The following is a 19,693-nucleotide window of genomic DNA, read 5'->3' as shown; positions in this document are numbered from 1 at the left end:
AGCAGGACATGGGGAGCACAGAGAGGGGCCCAGAGAAGGACAGCAGGGGGTGATTGGTGCAGGGGTGGGGGCAATTATAAGCACTGATCTCCCTGACAGCCACTTCTCCTCCTCTCCCACAGCTGTCAGAAAAGCTATACAGGGAGATCAGTGCTTGTAACTGCCCCCACCGCTACACAATCATCCCTGAGGCTGCCCAAGTACAGGGTCAAGCATAGGAGCATTTGCACCAACTCACCATGCCCCTTACTAAATACATCGGACTGTCTACTTTCCGAAAAGGGGTCATTTGGGGGGTATTTCTACTTTCCTGGCTTGTTAGTGTCTCAAGATTGAGATGTCAGTACATCAGGTGTGATCAATTTTCAATGATTATACAGCTTGAAGACTCAATTTCACACAGACTAAATAATATACACCAATTTGGGCCATTTCTAGCAAAGATATGTAGCAGTATAAATTTGGGCCCAAATTTATGAAGGAAAAAGGTCTTATTTGCAAAATTTTACAATAAAAAAGTGTATGTTTTTAAAAAAATGTTGCTTCCATCGCAAAAAAAAAAAAAAAAAGACCAGCGGTGATTAAATACCACCAAAAAAGCTATATTTGTGTAAAGTGTAGCAAGACCGAGTAATTGTTATTCAAAGTGTGAGCACTGAAAGCTGAAGATTGGGCGGAAAGTGGTACAAGTGCCCAATATTGAAGTGGTTAAAGGAAGTGGCCAGTTTAGGGCCATGAAACACATTGACAATCTTTTATACTATTCTATGAGCAATAAATATCAAATCAATGGAGAATCCATTTCTCAGCTTCTCCTTCACATTCGGGCACCTCTGCTGAAACCAGTTTGCCATTATTTGGGGCTCATAAACCCCTTACAAGGAGAGCAGGTTTGCAGTCATGAATGGAGAAGGGGGTGAAGACTGAAACGCTAGTTTGTATCCTTAGGTGACAACATACCAAAAACCCAAAAGGTCAGGAAGGCCCTGAAGATAGTGGCAAATGCTGACAGATGGCACCCTAATTGAATTGGGGGCGTCAAGTTATTGTATAGAAAGCTTGGAAACTGGCTTTGCCGGCTTTGAAATCCAAGCATTGCAATTGCTTTTTATCTTGTGTGGGCTTGGAAGACGATGTCCATGGGGAACAAAAGGAACCCTTCCTCCACAGGAACCTTAGCCTTGCATTTACTCAGCAACAGGGTGCGCTTACACACTCTATGACCTTTTTGATGAAAGAGTCAACTTCCTCGCCAAAGAAGTTCTCCCGCAAAGGAAATACCTTTCAGTTTCTTTTAGCATGCAGATTTCGCCAACCAGCATATAAGTCCCCAGGTCTGCACATTTAAAACAGAACGGAGTCCCACGCCAGACAATGGCAAATACTGGAGAATCGCTGGGAGCACTTATATAGGGGTCCTCCAAGCTTTTTTGTCATTGTGAGAATCATATATTTGTATAGGAGATATCCCCATAAATATACAATATGGGAGCCAAGTATTCAAGAAGGTCACACCATAAATTAGTTTACAACAACAATTTAGAATGTTTATATATATATGCTTGGTAACTTTCCCCCTGTACACACCAGAGGTTTTCCCCCCCATCTGGAAAACTGTGGTGAGAGCTTTGGCCGGGAATTCCGGCCGTGTGTGTGCTCGACCGCAGTGTTTCCCATAGGGAAACTGCTGGGAAAAAGACCGCCGGGAATGGCGAAAAAAAAAAAAAAAGAGAACATGTTCTTATTTTTCCTGCCAGGATTCCCGGTGGTTGTCCTGTCGGGAGAACTGCCATGGAGCATACACGGCCAGTTTTCCCAGCCAAAAGCTGTCATGGCAGTTTTCTGAACGGGAAAACTGGTTGTGTGTACGAGGCATTACAGTGAATTGCACAAATACCATTATAGCTAAAGGATTAGACTGCAAAATATTGTGTGCCTTAAAAGAGTCCCACTAATGTTTAGAAGTGGTTGTAAAAGAGGAGAACACCTGTAAGGGACTTGTGTGTGAAAAGTGTGCTTAGAACAGGTCTTATTGCCCAGAGCAAATGATCTTTTATTCTCCAACCATGGACTACAGAAATGGTAGTTGAAAGTTAATTTGTTTCTATGAACAACAAGATGTTCTTGTTATCACATTTTTCATACTTAAGCCCCCATGTTCCTTAATGGCTGGAAACTAAGCAGATAACTTATTCTCTCTAACCATTCTCTAGAAGCCCTCTTCCCATGATGATGCTGAATAGCATTCAGTTTTGTTTGGCGGTTGATGTCAACACTCATGCTGGCATTCAACTTGTCAATCACCTCATATAAATCCTTCATGGCAGCCAACTTATATTCCAACTTCTCCAGATTCCAGAATGTTACAATTCCCAGCTTAATGTTTCTGACTTGGACTTGTATTAAAGGTTGGTTTTCTTTATCAGTCACTTCATGTCTGGGGGAAAAAAAGAAAATGCAATATTAAAAGGAATTTCTAGCAATAGGAATTAAATAAAAGCTCCCTAAAAGATGCAACCTGATTTTCCCTGACTTCATGGATAAGCTCTGAAATGTCCAATTGTTCCAGAAACCTGGCAAGTCACATTTTAAGCAAGGATTTGTTCTTCCAAAGCATTTTATTAATTTACAGTGATGACATTTTGGTTAATGCACTCTTCTACCTTTAAAGCCAAACTCTTGGATAAAATTAACCCTCTAAATCAAGGACATTCAGACACATCTGTAGCGATAAACTAGCGATCCCTGCAGGCTGAAACAGCATAAGCAAGGGACCTGGATGGTGAATATAATTTGCTACACCTGGTAAGAAAAAATAAATAAAAAGAATCTGATGGGTTAGAGGGGGTGGGAAGGAGAGTTTTTGCCTGGAGTTGGGCTTTAAATGGAATGTGCCATTGAGCTTGGCTTGGATGGAAGCGGATATCCGAGGCAAGATACTAGCCCCATAAAATTGAGCAGCCGTTTTGCCATCACTGTAAGGGAGGAGACTTCTACAGTGTTAATAGCAGTCTTCATCCAATGGTTTACAGATTTGTTGGTAGACTTATTTTGAGACTGATCAGACCACTAGTTTAAACAGTTATGACCTTATCGCATATAACCTATGAAAAAAATTAAAATAAAATCTTAACTGGCAGCAATTATCTGGAATTTCCAGCCATCTATTTGACAGCTGGGACGTGTTCCATATCTTAGAAGCAGCTACAGCTTTTGTGTCAGTTTTAATTAGAATTACAGTGATGTTCCTAATCCCTTAAAGCGGGAGTTCACCCATTTATAAAAAAAATTTTTTCTCCCCTTAGATTCCTGCTCGTTCGGTCTAGGGGAATCGGCTATTTGTATTAAAATATGAGCAGTACTTACCCGTTTTCGAGATGCATCTTCTTCCGTCGCTTCCGGGTATGGGTCTTCGGGAGCGGGCGTTCCTTCTTGATTGACAGTCTTCTGAGAGGCTTCCGACGGTCGCATCCATCGCGTCACTCGTAGCCGAAAGAAGCCGAACGTCGGTGCGGCTCTATACTGCGCCTGCGCACCGACGTTCGGCTTCTTTCGGAAAATCGTGACGCGATGGATGCGACCGTTGGAAGCCTCTCGGAAGACTGTCAATCAAGAAGGAACGCCCATTCCCGCAGCCCATACCCGGAAGCGACGGAGAGGATGCATCTCGTAAACGGGTAAGTACTGCACATATTTTAAAACAAATAGCCAATTCCCCTAGAGAAAACGAGCAGGAATCTAAGGGGAAAAAGTGCCCTCTAAGGGTGAACCACCGCTTTAAAAACCCGAATGAGCTATAATTTTGCTGCTTTTTTAAAAAATATTTATCATTATTATTTTTTTTTTATTTTGTTCCCTCATTTTGTAGACAAACACGTATAAAAAAAAAAAAGTAGAAGTGTATAAAACTTTGTCATGCATTACAACAGAAAAATACATTTTTAGTGTCAGTATAACTAGGAAAAATGAAAGTAAAACTATAGGCAAAACTTTATTTTTATTTTGGATAGAGTAATGGAGGCCTATAACCCGTCAGACTTTATTCCGCCATTTGTGTCCAATTGCCGAGATTTCCCTTCACGTCCCATAGCCAAAACAGAAAGCAAGAGTAAATCACTGCAAGTAAAGGAAATTCAATGGGGACCCCCAGATCACCAAAACTAGTGTCCCCATTGGAAGATATCCCCTTTATTACTTTTCTGGGAAAAGCCCAAATTTGGGGATTTTCTTTTACTTTCAATGATAATAGTAAGCAGGACAAATTAAGATGGTTAATCTCCATAACAAAGACACATCGTTACATTTTTTGTCTTAAGACTGTATAAAAAAAAAAAAAATAAGGGATTTATGCACAACATTATCTTAATGACAGTTACCACAGAATGAATGGACCCATCACAGAGATGTTAAAATTGCTCTGGTCCATAAGCAGTACACTGGTGCGAGAGCTGATCTGGACAATTAGGTCACCAAATTAGGCGTCTTAGTAAAGAAACTGTTAAAATCCCTTTTCATTTAAAGGCTAAGCTTGCGTTACACTTACCTACTGAATACAGTATGCTTTTGGAGTTTGGCACTAATTGTGTTGGCCTCCTGAATCATGACAGACAGTTTCAATGAACTCCAAGTAGGTGGAACTGAATAAAAGAACCAGGTTACAATTAGTTATATACTGGTGGTACCCTATTCGCTAATATAAAGAAATGCTAAAATATATATGGTTTGTCTCTCTCTCATAGATATACATCTATCTATTTACACATGCGTGCGCAATTATATATATATATATACATATATACACACACACACACACACACACATTATATATATATATATATATATATATATATATATATATATATATATATATATATATATATATCTCTCTCTCTCTATCTAACACACACACTTTTTTTTTTATTAATAATCTATCTGGGATGTGGTTACATTTGAAAATGAAGAATGTAATGAAAGAATTCTACAAATTTTATTTATATCTGTATTTGACCATTTTAATTTAATCATAGATCACCTTTAAAAAAAAAAATCCCAACCCAAACTGTATTGAATGTCTAGGTTTGTTTAAATGCCTTTCTACACAAAGCATTTCAGGTATCTTGCATATGAGTGGCTGTTCAATGTAAATACCAGCATCTTTACTCCTCACAGACTGTCAGGTGCAGTATACAGTCTCCCATACACATTAATGGCTGTATGCTGCTGTACTCTGGTACAAGGCAGTGTTTTCATAAGCATGAGTACAGCATACAGGCATATGCAGAAAATGGAAAACGTCCTATGTTTACGATGGTATACCACATACTTAAATTCAGCAGTGCACAGGATTTCATGTCTGTGAAGGTCCGTATGCTGCACCTTGGCTGCCCAGGTTGAGGAGAGACATTAGCATGGTCAATAGACCATTTGCAAGGACTCTTAAAATGCTCTTTAAAGCACATGCTTACAGTTACCTGACACGCTCCTCTCTCTGTTATTCTTCTCTTTTTGCAGCATCTGAACTTCCCCGGCAATTTTTTGCTTTTCATCCTCCAGTGCTTTCAAAATCTTGGCATGGCGAACTGTGTGATCTTCTAATGCCTGCCCAAGTACATAACAGAAGAATTGGGGAAAAAAATTAAAATGTTGCAACTATTATAATGTAGAAATAAATGAATAGATATCATTTTAATAATGTACTTAAAAGCGTATGCAAATCTAGCAACAAACTCATATTTTCTCCATTCTGGACTGTTAAATATCCTATATTATCCTAAAGGAGGCTATTTAGCCCTCTCAAGTCTCATCATGGACTGCAGTAGAGATCTGAGAGTAGGAGTGGTTGAGTAGTTTAGCAAAAGACACAGGGAGGGCTGACAACTCTAATGCCGCGTACACACGACCGTTTTTCGGGTTGTAAATTTTTTTTTTTTAAATGTCATTAAAAACGATCGTGTGTGGGCTCCAGAGCATTTTTCACAATGTAAAAAATGGGCATTAAAAATTTCGAACATGCTCTAATTTTTAACGACGTTTTAACGTTGTCGTTTTTAACGTTGTAAAAAATGGTCGTGTGTGGGCTTTGACGGGGAAAAAAAACGCACATGCTCAGAAGCAAGTTATGAGACGGGAACGCTCGTTCTGGTAAAACTAGCGTTTGTAATGGAGATAGCACATTCGTCACGCTGTAACAGACTGAAAAGCGCGAATCGTCTTTTACCAACACAAAATCAGCAAAAGCAGCCCCAAGGGTGGCGCCATCCGAATAGAACTTCCGTCGTACATCACCGCGCTTTGCTAGAGCATTTTTTTTCATGATCGTGTTTAAAAAAAAAAAAAAACATATTTTTTTCTAGACCATTAAAAACGTCATCTTTTACAACCCGAAAAACGGTCGTGTGTACACGGCATCAGTCCAAAAAATTCTACAGATCACTGGCCAACAGGATCTAAGAGCTCAGTGCATTTCTGGCAGATCAACAGGTATTTTGTTTTAAGTGCAGGGTTTTTAGCCCTTTCACTGCCACCAATATAAACCATACAATCAACAGCATGGGGGTGGTTTACCCACACACTTGTGTGAATCTGACAGACAAGAAAACTGTCATCTGGTAGCATTCAGGGGGCTGTACAGCATCCACACACCCCAGCAACCCCCACTATCCCAGACCAGCATGTTGCATGTCGCCAGATAGAGGGGAGGGAAATCAGCAAATGTTCATTTGCTGATCTCTCCTTTCTGAAAACCCAGAAATGGCGCCCCCACCCCTACATATGAATGTAAACATATTGCATTTGTGTGCCCTAAAATTAACTTTAGTATCTCTTTCCGAAATTTTACACATAAACCGATTGCGTTAATTTTGGAAGGCATAAACTGGACCAACCACAATTGTATTCTCCAGGGTGTATGCTTTCAGAAAATGGGGTTTTAACTAATCTCCAGGCCTAAAAAGATTTTTTTTAAACCCCCCCCCCCCCCCAAAAAATGGCCTTTAGGGTTTAAGAAATAGAACATGGCAAATTGTGCATGTGTTGCAGGAGAGGTATTCAGTGATTATTGTAAGTTGTATGCATGCCTTTCAAGAGGAATAAAGGAAGGTACTGATGCATAGCCATCACTGGAAAACTGTCTAACTCTGCTGATAGAAGCTACTGCCAAGTCTTTGCTGAGGAGGGATGTTTTTTTATCCCACTTGTTTGGTATAAATTAAATTTCAGATGGGGAAGGAGGGTGTTGTAAGGCAAAGACATGGTGGGGGGGGGGGGGGGTCAATGTGGGCGCACCCTGAGGTTTGGATTTCAGTGTCCACCAGCCAAAGCTAAAGAGGATTCTACATTACACGTGACATCTGGGAGGGCGCATGCATAATTTGTCAAAATATACCATGAGCCTGCCCAGACAATTAGATATTTACATGGAAGGGGTTTCATTTTCTACAATTGTTTGCCTTACCCAAGTCACTACCTTATATGCACAGAAAGTAAAATAGTTAATTTACGTGTAGTATAACCAACTTTTTACCTGCTTGGTGGCCAGAGTTTCCATTTCTAATCGCCTTTTGTTGAGCTGAACCTCCTGTTGAAGATGCAGCTTGACCTCTTCCAGTTCCTGTATTTTGCTGGTTGCTTTCCGAGTGGTGATCTCCTGCTGTTGTTTCCTCCGAGTTTCCTCCTCCTGATCATCATAAGTGGTATAATTATTTTATGATCTAAAAATTATTTTTCCAATAATTGTAATATATCTTTCTAAAGTAATCGCATTTAAAAATGAAATTAGAATTATGACTAGTCACTGGAAACTCACCAGCTCGGCTTCTAGTGCTTTGATCTTTTCTTCATATTCTGACTTCTGGCAGCTAAGCTCCTGCTGCGCCATCTCTTTTGCAATCTGAATTCCTCGCATCATCTCCTCCTTTGCTCTTAACCGTGCTTCTTCAATCTCCTCTTCCAATCTACAAAAGAAAAAGAAATTAGCATTCAGGATTTTATTAAACATGTCTTAAAAGCCAACTATTGGAAAGGGTTTACACACTTGGCTCTCTGGGCTTTGAGAAGTTCATTCTTGGCAAATTCAAAGTCCTTGGGACCGTCTGAGCATACTGTAGAAACTCTGGATGGACCTTTTAATTGCTGGACCTCCACAGGATGGTTAAATCTGAAGTAATGGTCTCCTCCCAGAATCACACGATCACCCTGAATGTTACATGTGAAATTGTGTATACATTGGTTATAAACACACAGGTTATAAAAACACACACTTTCAGTGCTTCATCAAGACAAAAAAGATTGAACTCACGTGATGCAGAATGGTGGAAGCCGAGATCTCGTTACCATTAACATATGTCTTTGCTTCTCCTGCTGGGATTATTCTAACTATGTTGTCAATATTTGTAATGACACTGTCAGAAAATAAATAAATAATAATTGGACTATATTTAACCTAGAGAACCCATTAAATTGCCTACGGGTGATGATCTGTTTTTAAGAGATTTTTACATTTTTTCCATCACCTCCTCCCATGCAAATAATCACTATTCATTGTAAATATCTCCTTACCAATGATCTTCAGCGATAAGTGCGCCAGACAGCTGGATGTCATGAGATGAGCCTTTACAGTATTTCCCCACGGTGGTCTTTCCTTCTTTTATCATGTACAGCAACATCTCTGAAAGCTGAGGATCTTCATTCAGATTCACCAGGTTTGGCAAACGATTGTCCATCTTAAAAGTGATCCCAGCTTTCTGTTTGGAGTACAGCAAAAAAAACAGCGAACACTACAGTAATATTCATTAACAAATTCAGCACATATTGTCACCAAAGATAAACAAAAATCCTAGCTGTTAATCAACCGATATCACCAAAAGTTCCTAAATTGTTTTTTTTAAAAACACTAGTATGTGGTTTAATGAGATTTCTTTTCAAAATGTACCCAAAAGCCAAACCAAATGGCATTCGAACTGTATACTTCAGTGCTTTAAATCAGGGATGGTTTGCCCCTTGACCACCACTGATTTTATAAGTCTCCTTTTTGAAACGGTTACACGAGGATTTCTATGAATGTATGCGCAATTCTTTTTTGGAGCACAAAATCAGCCAGCAAAGTGTTCACGCAATCCAACAGAATAAGGCCTCATGCACACTGGACGTTTTTACAGCTGCCCTTTACAGACGTTTTTTTTCTACAGCATGTTATCCTGTGTCCATGCACACAATAGGCTGTTATTAACTGTTTTTGGCTGTAAAACAACAGGCATTATCATGAAAGCCAAGAAACACACTAGACAGGTCAGGCAGAAAGTTGTGGAGAAGTTTAAAGCAGGGTTAGGTAAAGAAAAAAAAAAGAAAAATCCTATGCTTTGAACATCTCACGGAGCACTGTTCAATCCATCACATGAGAATGGAAAGACTATGGCACAATTGCAAACCTACCAATACATGTACAGCCACCTAAACTGACAGGCTGGGCAAGGAGAGTATTATGCAGTTTGCGAGAAGCCATGTGATGGGACACAACAAACAAGAAGATGCTCTGGTCAGATGACACCAAAATAAACAATTTGGCCTAAAAGCAAAACACTATGTGTGGTAGAAATCCAACACTGCCCATCACCCTCAATACACCATCCACACCGTGAAACGTAGTGGTGGCTGCATCATGTTGCGGGGATGCTTTTCTTCAGCAGGGACAGGGAAGCTGGTCAGAGTTGATGGGAAGATGGGCGGAGACAAATACAGGGCAATCTTAGAAGAAAACTTGTTAGAATCTGAAAAATACTTGAGACTGGGGAGGAGGTTCACCTTCCGGCAGGACAACGACCCTAAACCTACAGCCAGAGCTACAATGTAATGATTTGGATGTGTTAGAATGACCCAGTCAAAGTCCAGAGCCAAATCCAATTGAGGATCTGTGGCAAGACTTGAAAATTGTCGTTTAGACACTCTTCATCCTATCTGACAGAGCTTGAGCTATTTTGCCAAAAATTTCACTCTAGGTGTACAAAGCTAGAAGAGACATACTCGTACTTTAGTTTTTATTTTTTTTACAAATATCTCAAACCACTTATCATTTTCCTTCCATTTCACAATTATATGCCCAATAAAAATACATTTAGGTTTTTGGTTGTAACATGACAAAATACTTAAGGCACTGTACATAACTGTATATACACAAACAAGATTTAGCTACATAATTATACAGGCTCTCTTAACCACTTGAGACCCGCGCTGTAGACGAAAGACGTCCACAGCGCGGCTCTCAAGTGCCGGATGGACGTCCCGTTTACATTCCCTGTGCGCGCCGCGGGTAAACACTGTGCCCGGCGCATCGCTGGAAAGCCGATGCGCGTGCCTGGCGGCCGCAATGTCTGCCAGGTACCCGGGATCGGCGGTGACAGCAGGGACGTGGAGCTCTGTTTGTAAACACAGAACTTCACGTCCTGTCAGGGAGAGAGGAGACCGATGCTGTGTCCCTTGTACATAGGGACACAGCATCGGTCACCTCCCCCAGTCAGTCCCCCTCCACACACACACACACACACACACACACACACACAGTTAGAACACACCCAGGGAATACATTTAACCCCTTCCTCACCCCCTAGTGTTAACCCCTTCCCTGACAGTCACATTTTTACAGTAATTAGTGCATTTTTATAGCACTGATCGCTGTATAAATGTGAATGGTCCCAAAATTGTGTCAAAAGTGTCCGATATGTCCGCCGCAATATCGCAGGCCTGACAAAAAAAAAAAATTGCAGATCGCCACCATTACTAGTAAAAAAATAAATCATAAATCTATCCCTTATTTTGTAGGCGCTATAACTTTTGCGCAAACCAATAAATATACGCTTATTGCGATTTTTTTTAACAAAAATATGTAGAAGAATGCGTTTTGGCCTAAACCGAGGAATTTTTTTTTAAAAAATTTGGGATATTATAGCAAAAATTTTGTTTTTTTTCAAAATTTTCTGTCTTTTTTTGTATATAGCGCAAAAACCGCAGAGATGATCAAATACCACCAAAAAAAAGCTCTATTTGTGGGAAAAAAAAAACGATAAAAATATAATTTGGGTACAGTGTTGTATGACCGCGTAATTGTCATTCAAAATGCGTCAGTGCTGAAAGCTGAAAATTGGTCTGGGCACGAAGGGGGTTTAAGTGCCCAGTAATGAAGTGGTTAACTTAATGACCACGTCGTTAAAACGAATTGGTCGTTAAACGAGGAGCCACAAATAATCAATATCTTAAGCATTCTTAACTACTATTGTGAAAAAAGGTCCAACTCCAGCTCAATAATGGTTGTTTTAAATTTGCATAAGTACAGGACACAAACAAAAATTCTGTACTGTACAACACAATGATGTACAGCAGCTTGTTCTTGTGGGGAGAGCTGGTCGTAAGTCCGAACGCTCGTTAAACGAGTATCTGTATAGCCACATTTTTAATGCTGTCGAACATGTGTTTGTTTATTTTCTTAGTAAAGCAGATGGCTTTTCTCATCATGCCAACTCTTTATTCACTCACAAGATCGGCCACCTTACCCAAATAAGCACGTGTTTGTCCAAAACAATAAAACTTTTACAACTGCTGGTGATGATGGCCATGTATAGTGCTCAGCAAAAATGTTGACAAAATAGAGTTTATAGGAACATTTGTTTAGCTCATTACGTGAAAGTAAGATAATTCAGTTTTACTCAAAATTAGTTGATGCAAAAATGAATACACCTCACAACAAAAACTACTACATCCAGTATATTTAAGGACAGCACCAAGTCTTCTAGGCATGGAATGAACAAGTGGGCAACATATTGCAACATCTATCTTTTCCCATTCTTAAAGAACGGCCTCTTTTAGAATCTGGATGGAGAGCGATGCTCAACTTGTCTCTTCAGAATTCCCCATAGGTGTTCGATTGGGCTCAGATCAGGAGACATACTTGGCCACTGAATCACTTTCATCCTGTCCTTCAGAAATGCAACAGCGGCCTTGGATATGTGTTTTGGATCATTGTCATGTTGGAAAAGTGCACAACGACCAAGGGTACAGAGTGATGGTAGCATCTTCTCTTTCATGGTAGAGCAGTACATCTGTGAATTCATGATACCATCAATGAAATGCAGCGCCACGAAACCAGCAGCACTCATGCAGCCCCACAGAAGGGCACTGCCACCACCATGTTTCATTGTAGGCTTCATGCATTTTTCTTTGTACTCCTTACTTTTGCTACACTATACAGTTTTGAAGCCATCAGTTCCAATCTTGGTCTCATCACTCCAGAGTACAGAGTTCCAGTAGTCGTCTTCTTTTTCAGTATGGGCCCTGGCAAATGCTAGATTTTTTTTTTTTGTGCATGGGCTTTAGTAGAGGCTTCCTTGGTGGACGACACCCATGTATGCCATTCCTCTGCAGTGTATGCCATATTGTGTCATGGGAAACAATCACACCAGTTTGGATTTCTACTTCTTTAGCCAGCTGCAGTGAATTTGCATGGCGATTCACTTCAACCCTTCTCATCAGAAGATGCTCCTGTCGAGGTGTTAACTTTGGTGGATGGCCTGGATATTTCTGCGAGATGGTTGCAGTTCTTCTTGTAGCCTTCACCTTTCTTGTGTAAAGAAATTATTATTTTCCTCTGGCCTTGTAACATTTCTCTGCCATGTGGTGCCATTGCTGACAGTATGAAATGGGAAGGGGTTTTCTTTTATAATCAGCCGTCTTGCTGGACACCTGTTTAAGGTGGGATTAATAATCCTTTGTGCCCCTGTGTCTGTTTTATCAAAATAAGCCATTCCTTACCTCATCTCAGAGCACCGCTGGCGTGACCTGCCGCCTCTTTGCTCTCCTCGTCTGACAGCTACAGCAGGCAGAGCCAAGAAAACCCCACTGACGTCAGCCAGGAGGTGGTGAGGAGAGAAGGAGAGAGGCGGCAGGTCATGTGAGCGCCGCTCTGAAAGAAGGTGAAGAACGTTTTTTATAATACCACAGACTCATGAGGCACAAAGAATTATTAAACAGAGAATGGTATACATTTAAAAGTAACATTTGCAACAGGAGGGGAGGGGGCAGGCACTGACAGGAGCAGACAGGCAGGGGGGGGGGGACATGACAGAGGGAGACACAGGAGAGCTGCAGATAGCGGCAGCTGACGGAGGCACGTAAACTGACCATGGTGTCAGGGCTCAGCAGCCATGATATACCATGGTCAGTTTACAGGGGTGGGGGGGGGTAATCAGCCAGTTTTTTTAGGTAACAAATGCTTTAATGAATAATTTGACTGACCTGTAGTTGAATTCTTGTTAATTAGGATTTTGTTGTCTAAAATTTAGCTTTTCTCTTAAGATTGTCATTGGGGTGTATTCGTTTTGCAACATGGTCTTAAATGAATTTGTTAGGAAAAATACTTTGTGTGTGCAAATTAACAAATCTTGGTTGCAATCAATGGCCTGCATTTGTGGAAGTATTTTGTAGTATAGTGTCCCATAGAAAATGTTGATTCTGAAAGTAAAGTAAAGGTTGTCTGACAAATCTGTAAATGGTGGCCAATTGGTGCACCAAGTAGTTCTGCACTCCTAGCGTGTGCCTATGTGGCTCTGCCCTAATCTCACCTGCAATTCCTGGGTCTCTTCCATCTTTCTCTGTTCAGCATTCTGAAGCCTCTCCTTCCAAATCCTTTGTAAAAAAAAAAAAAAAAAAAAAAAAAGGGGAATAGATGACAAATTTTGTAATGTTGAAAATTATTTGATAACAAAAAGGCAAAAGAAGGCAGAGCCTATTTTTAACAGGTCCATTGTGATAAATTCATTTGTTTCATTTTAGGGTCAGTTCACAGCTTAAAAAAACGCAGTCCAGATGTGTTCCGGATTCGTTTCTAAATACACATTTTCTATTTCAATCGTTTATTGTTTAAAAAAAAGTTACAAAATAGAAAACCAACTATAATATAAAATTGTATACATCCATCACATTCTGGAAATATAGCTAGGAGAACTGGAAAAGAAAAAACACCAGAGTTACTATGGGTAAGCTTAAGAAAAAAAGAAAAATAATACGCCCAGTGTCAAATAATAGGTCGAAGGTACACACTTTAAACTTATCGGTAATGCAATGGTCAACATAGAAAGGAAACAATAGACATAAAACATGCTGAAGAAAATAAAAGTGGGAGCAAAGCACTGTGAAACCAGGCTCCAGATAGAGCAGCCACTCGCAAAAAAAAAACTACCAACAGATATGCCCAAAGTGAGGATATTTATCCATCCAAAAAGATAGACCAATAAGACTACACAATTTGCAATGTTGTTGGTAAAAGATCAAAGAGGAAAAAAAAACAACATAAAAAAGGGGGAAAAGGAGGAAAGGGACGTAAAAAGAGAAAAAAAAAAAAAAAAAGAAAAGAAAAGAATCCTGTCTACCCAGAATCCCCCTACCAACCATGTGTTTTGATGAGTTTTCAGTGCCTTTTTGTCTTTTTTTTTTTTTCTTGCTGCAATGTGTTTTTAATGCATTTTTCTGTGCAGAAACAACAGCAGCATATTCTACTTCTCTCCCACACCAGTGTGAACATTGGAAGCCATATTATCTACTGTCCATGCATTTTTGATGCTAAAAAAAAAAAAAAAAAAAAAAAATAAAAAACACACCACACACACACACACACACACACGCGCGTGCGCATCTGGTGCGATCCAACGAGCGCATAGAATCTGGTAAAAATACATATTGTGCCACACATTAGGAAGTAAGCACTTTCTCACCAACTTATTTTGAATCATGACCTGCTTGTAGATGCTTTATGTTGATGGAAATGCTGACATGAATTACCCGTTTCACTTTACTTACACATGTACTGTATCCCCTTTCAATAATAGGACTGGATCTTAGCAACCTGCCAGAACTAATGTCAACTTACTGGTGTGACTGATTTATATAGAGGCGTTCAAGCAAAAAAACCCACCCAGAGGTCTGCATATTGCAAATATAGGCAAGAAGCTAAACAAATATGAAATGCTTACACAGAAACTGCTAAAAGATTTATATTTGTGTCCATCTAGGCCAGAGATTTACAGAGCTCTACCACATAGTAAAGCCCTAACAGGCAAGGAGACCTGATCTTTACCTGCTGCCGTTCAGCAACACTTACTGAACAGTAAATGGAGAAGCAGCAGACTGCCGAGATGATCTTTCCCTCACTCTGCTCTCTTCTGCCATTAGCATCCACCTTGTACAGCAGCATAACTTATTGGTTACTTATGCTGCTTCTCCCCCCTCCAGTCTGAGCTCTGCTATACAGTGAACTGATAAAGCTTATACCAAGCTACTTGCATTTCAAAAGGATATTGAATGATGCATGAGTACAGAACTGCATTTATGTGCATCTTTCCTATCTGCCTGAAGTTGAACTTGAAGAAAGCCTAGAAATAAAAATGTACTGTATTTGCTGGCGTATAAGGCCCCTTTCAGACTGGGGCGGGAGCTGCGGTGGCGGTATAACGCCGCTAAAAATAGTGGCGCTATACCGCCGGAATTGCCGCGGGTATCAGCCGCTAGCGGTGCGGTATTAACCCCCGCTAGCGGCCGATAAAGAGTTAATATCGCCCGCAATGCGCCTCTATAGAGGCGCATTGCGGGCGGTATTGCCGCGGTTCCCATTGTTTTCAATGGGAAGGAGCGGTGAAGGAGCGGTATACATGCCGCTCCTCTCACCGCTCCAAAGATGCTGCTGACAGGAGATTTTTTTGTCTCCCGCCAGCGCATCGCCTCAGTGTGAAAGCCCTTCGGCTTTCACATTGAGGTAGCTGGGCAGGAGTTTTTCAGGCGGGATAGCAGCGCTATTTTTAGCGCTTTACCGCCTGAAAAACTCCTCAATGTGAAAGGGGCCTAAGACTACCTTCTCTACTTAAAAAAAAATGGCCAAAAAGCAGGGGTCATCTTATACGCCAGGTCAGCTGCTCGGATGCCTGCTGGATGTGCAGCAATACTGTATATAGCTTCGGCTACATACAGTATATACCGCTTAGCATTCCCGGTGAGCAATGTATTCAAAATGAATACAGAGCCTGCTCAGATTGGCAGAGGTTGTTACTCCAATTCAAGCAGGCTACATACAGTAACCTGCTGGGATTGACTTTGAGAGTCAGAGAGGTGTGGGCTAATGATGTTACAGCCTCTGCCAATCCAAGCAGGCTTAATAGCATTGCTCGCCGTGATTGGCTCCAGCAAGAATGAAGAATATGGCTCCAGAAGGAAGAAATATCAAGCGTCGGAAGCCTCAGAAGGAGGGGTCGTCTTATACGGTGAGTACAGGCAAAAAAAAATGTAAAATTAGGGGGTCGTCTTATACGCCCGGTCGCCTTATACACCGGCAAATACGGTAAATAGAAATACTCTATATTCAAAAAATGTATTGTGCATGTGGTCACCAATATTACTGTACATTGAATAAGGTTTTAGATACTATATTACCTAGCATAAAATTGCTTCCCCTTGCAAAAAATGTTAACAAAAACCTATTGCTTGCTAGAACATGGTTTCAATTAACCGCTTAAGGACCAGCGCACGCCTATTTACGTAGACAGAATGGCACGGACAGGCATAAGAGCATTAAGGTACGTCCCCTTTAAGATGACGCCGTGTGGTCGCGACCATGCCGCGATTTCCGCAAGCCCGACCGTGGGTCCCGCGGACTCAATCGCCATGGGGATACCCGCGATCGTCTCACCGAGAAATAGAGCAGGGAGATGCTAATGTAAACAAGCATCTCACCGCTCTGCCTAGTGACAATGACTCTGATCTCCGCTCCGTGTAATCGGAGCTGAGATCAGTGACATTTCAAACACAGCCCACCCCCCTACAGTAAGAAGCACTCCCTAGGAAACGCTTAACCCCTACAGTGCCACCTACTGGTTAACCCCTTCACTGACAGTGTCATTTTCACAGTAATCAGTGCATTTTTATAGCACCGATCTCTGTAAAAATGACAATGGTCCCAAAAATGTGTCAAAAGTGTCCGATGTGTGCGCCATAATGTTGCAGTCACGATAAAAATCGCTGATCGCCGCCATTACTAGTAAAAATGCCATAAAATGACCCCCTATTTTGTAGACGCTATAACTTTTGCGCAAACCAATCAAATGCTTATTGCGATTTTTTCTTACCAAAAATATGTCGAAGAATACGTATCGGCCTAAACTGAGGAAAACATTTTTTATATATTTTTTGGGGATATTTATTATAGCAAAAAGTAAAAAATATTGCTTCTTTTTTTTTCAAAATTGGACGCTCTTTTTTTTGTTTATAGCGCAAAAAATAAAAACTGCAGAGGTGATCAAATACCACCAAAAGAAAGCTATTTGCGGGAAAAAAATGGATGTCAATTTTGTTTGGGAGCCACGTCGCACGACCACGCAATTGTCAGTTAAAGCGACACACTGCCGAATCGCAAAAAGTGGCCTGGTCTTTGACCAGCAAAATGGTCCGGGGCTTAAGTGGTTAAATAAATTTATCTTTCAGAAATCAGTTGCACTAAATGAGCAGTTCTAACCAAAACAAATCAATGAAAAGGAATAATTACCCCTGATGGAAATTCGAGTTTGACCAAACTAGACAAAATGTGAAAGATCATTTGTAATCATTGCTTGCTTATCCTCACATGAAAAATGCCAGCAGTAGTAAGCAAAAAGGTAAGACACTTCTACAGATTTTTTATTTTTATTTTTTAACTTACGCTTTCCTTTATCCAAGATAACTGGGGCAGTTAAGAAAAGCCTTTAGGAAACCACATTTCACATTGCTGTACTAAGACACCGATAATGAAAAACATTTTCTTCCAGCTCCTCACCTGTGTAATTCAGACATCTCCTTTTCCTGCTGGCTCAGTTTTAGCTTTAGATGGGTTATTTCCTGTTGACAATGTTGATATTTCTCAGAATTCAAACTCTTGACAGATAGCTGTGCTGCCTTTAACTTATCAATCTCAGATTTCAGTTCTAAATATCAAAAAACATATTAATAGTTATATTGTATCACTCTACAGAGACAACAGCAAAAAAAAAGTTCTCGCAGGTGATAGTAGTGAAAAAACTAATATATTGTACCCATTTTACATACAAAAGGATATATTTGGAGGGTTTTACCACCCACTCTAGTTCTAATTGTATCAGAAAAAAAAATGTACTGTCCCTCATTCTTCTTTAAGGGCTTGGCACCCAACCGGTGATCAACATGCATGATCTTTGTTCTTATCGTCCAGTATTCCCTCCCATCACCACCAGCCCTGATGAAAATTCCCCAAATGAATTGATTACATCTGACTTATTAAGATTAATACATTTTTACTGGACCTATTATAGAAGTTCGGGACTTTCATCCTTTATGTGATTGTCAGACATAATTGGCTTAAGGCATAGAGTCCTTTCCTATTTCACTGTTGTTACTACTACAGAGCCATCAATTTACACAGCACATACACACACTATATATATATATATATATATATATATATATATATATATATATATATATATATATATATATAAATATATATATATATATATATATAAAAAAGGTTTAGGCTAGAGCTGCACAATTAATAGTTAAAAAAATTGTGATGTCGATTCATCCCCCCCCCCCCCCCCCCCCCCCCAACGATCTCCAATGTAGAGTTTGCCGATTCTTTCATATAAACAAGTGGAGAGACTTATCAGCTGGCAAAAGAAAATATCCAGGCAGTCTGCCAAGTTCTTAACAGGAAACATTGTAACCAATGTTTCCTTCTTAGATCAAAGGGGTAAACTTCTGTGTGTGTAAAGAAAACAAATCTGGGCAGTCTGCTAAGTTTGTAACAACATGAAACATTTTAACCAACACTTCCTCCTTAGAGTAAACTTCTGTGTGTAAATGCAGAAGGTTTAACCACTTAAAGTGGAGCTTCACCCTAAAGTGGAACTCACGCTGATCGGAACCCTCCCCCCCTCCGGTGTCACATTTTATACCTTTCAGGGGGAGGGGGGGTGCAGATACCCGTTTAAAGACAGGTATTTGCACCCACTGGCGTCCCCCCCCCCCCCTCCCCGTTGTGTTCTGGGAACACTCGGCTCCCAGTACACAGCGGGAGCCAATCAGCAGACGCAGCGCAACTCGCGCATGCATCGTAGGAAACCGGGCAGTGAAGCCAGACCGCTTCACTTCCTGGTTACCTCACCGTGGATGGGGAGGGGAGCAGCAGAGTGAAGAGCGATCGCTCGTCCTCTGCTGCGGACGGCGCTGGACTCCAGGACAGGTAAGTGTGCCGATATTAAAAGTCAGCAGCTGCAGTATTTGTAGCTGCTGGCTTTTAATATTTTTTTTTCAGCGGACATCCTCTTTAAAGTCCAAATCTTTTTCTGACACTTGTTTAAGTTAAAATCAATATTGTTTGCTAGAAAATTACTTGGAACCCCCAAACATTATATAAATATTTTAGCAGAGACCCTAGGGAATAAAATGGCAATTGTTTGGGAAAAAATACACTTCAATGAATAAAAAAAAAGAAACAGTAAATTTAACCCAATATTTTTAGTCTTGATGTGAAAGATGTTACGCCGTGAGAATCGTGATCTATCTTCTAAGCAAAAAAAATCGTGATTCTCATTTTAGCCAGAATCGCGCAGCTCTAGTTTAGGAGTGTGTTTATGGGAATGTTTGACCTTTATTCCAG

At 40.5% G+C, this 19,693-nt stretch overlaps 1 protein-coding gene across 1 annotated transcript in view; it reads right to left on the bottom strand.

Moving 5' to 3' along the window:
- Window positions 1-19,693, bottom strand: part of KIF14 (kinesin family member 14) — an 83,191-nt gene that overhangs the window by 39,559 nt on the left and 23,939 nt on the right. The window contains exons 12-21 of the mRNA XM_040359859.1: window positions 17,837-17,984; window positions 13,605-13,668; window positions 8,557-8,741; window positions 8,297-8,399; window positions 8,033-8,193; window positions 7,805-7,952; window positions 7,523-7,675; window positions 5,472-5,598; window positions 4,544-4,637; window positions 2,305-2,437 (exon numbers count right to left, since the gene is read on the bottom strand). Of these exons, the coding sequence (XP_040215793.1) occupies window positions 2,305-2,437; window positions 4,544-4,637; window positions 5,472-5,598; window positions 7,523-7,675; window positions 7,805-7,952; window positions 8,033-8,193; window positions 8,297-8,399; window positions 8,557-8,741; window positions 13,605-13,668; window positions 17,837-17,984 (1,316 nt within the window). The remainder of the gene's footprint in view (window positions 1-2,304; window positions 2,438-4,543; window positions 4,638-5,471; window positions 5,599-7,522; window positions 7,676-7,804; window positions 7,953-8,032; window positions 8,194-8,296; window positions 8,400-8,556; window positions 8,742-13,604; window positions 13,669-17,836; window positions 17,985-19,693) is intronic.

Source organism: Rana temporaria, chromosome 7 (assembly GCF_905171775.1).
Source record: "Rana temporaria chromosome 7, aRanTem1.1, whole genome shotgun sequence".
Taxonomy (NCBI): Eukaryota; Metazoa; Chordata; class Amphibia; order Anura; family Ranidae; genus Rana; species Rana temporaria.
Note: the sequence above shows the minus strand (reverse complement) of the source record. Positions and strands in the feature narration are given on the sequence as shown.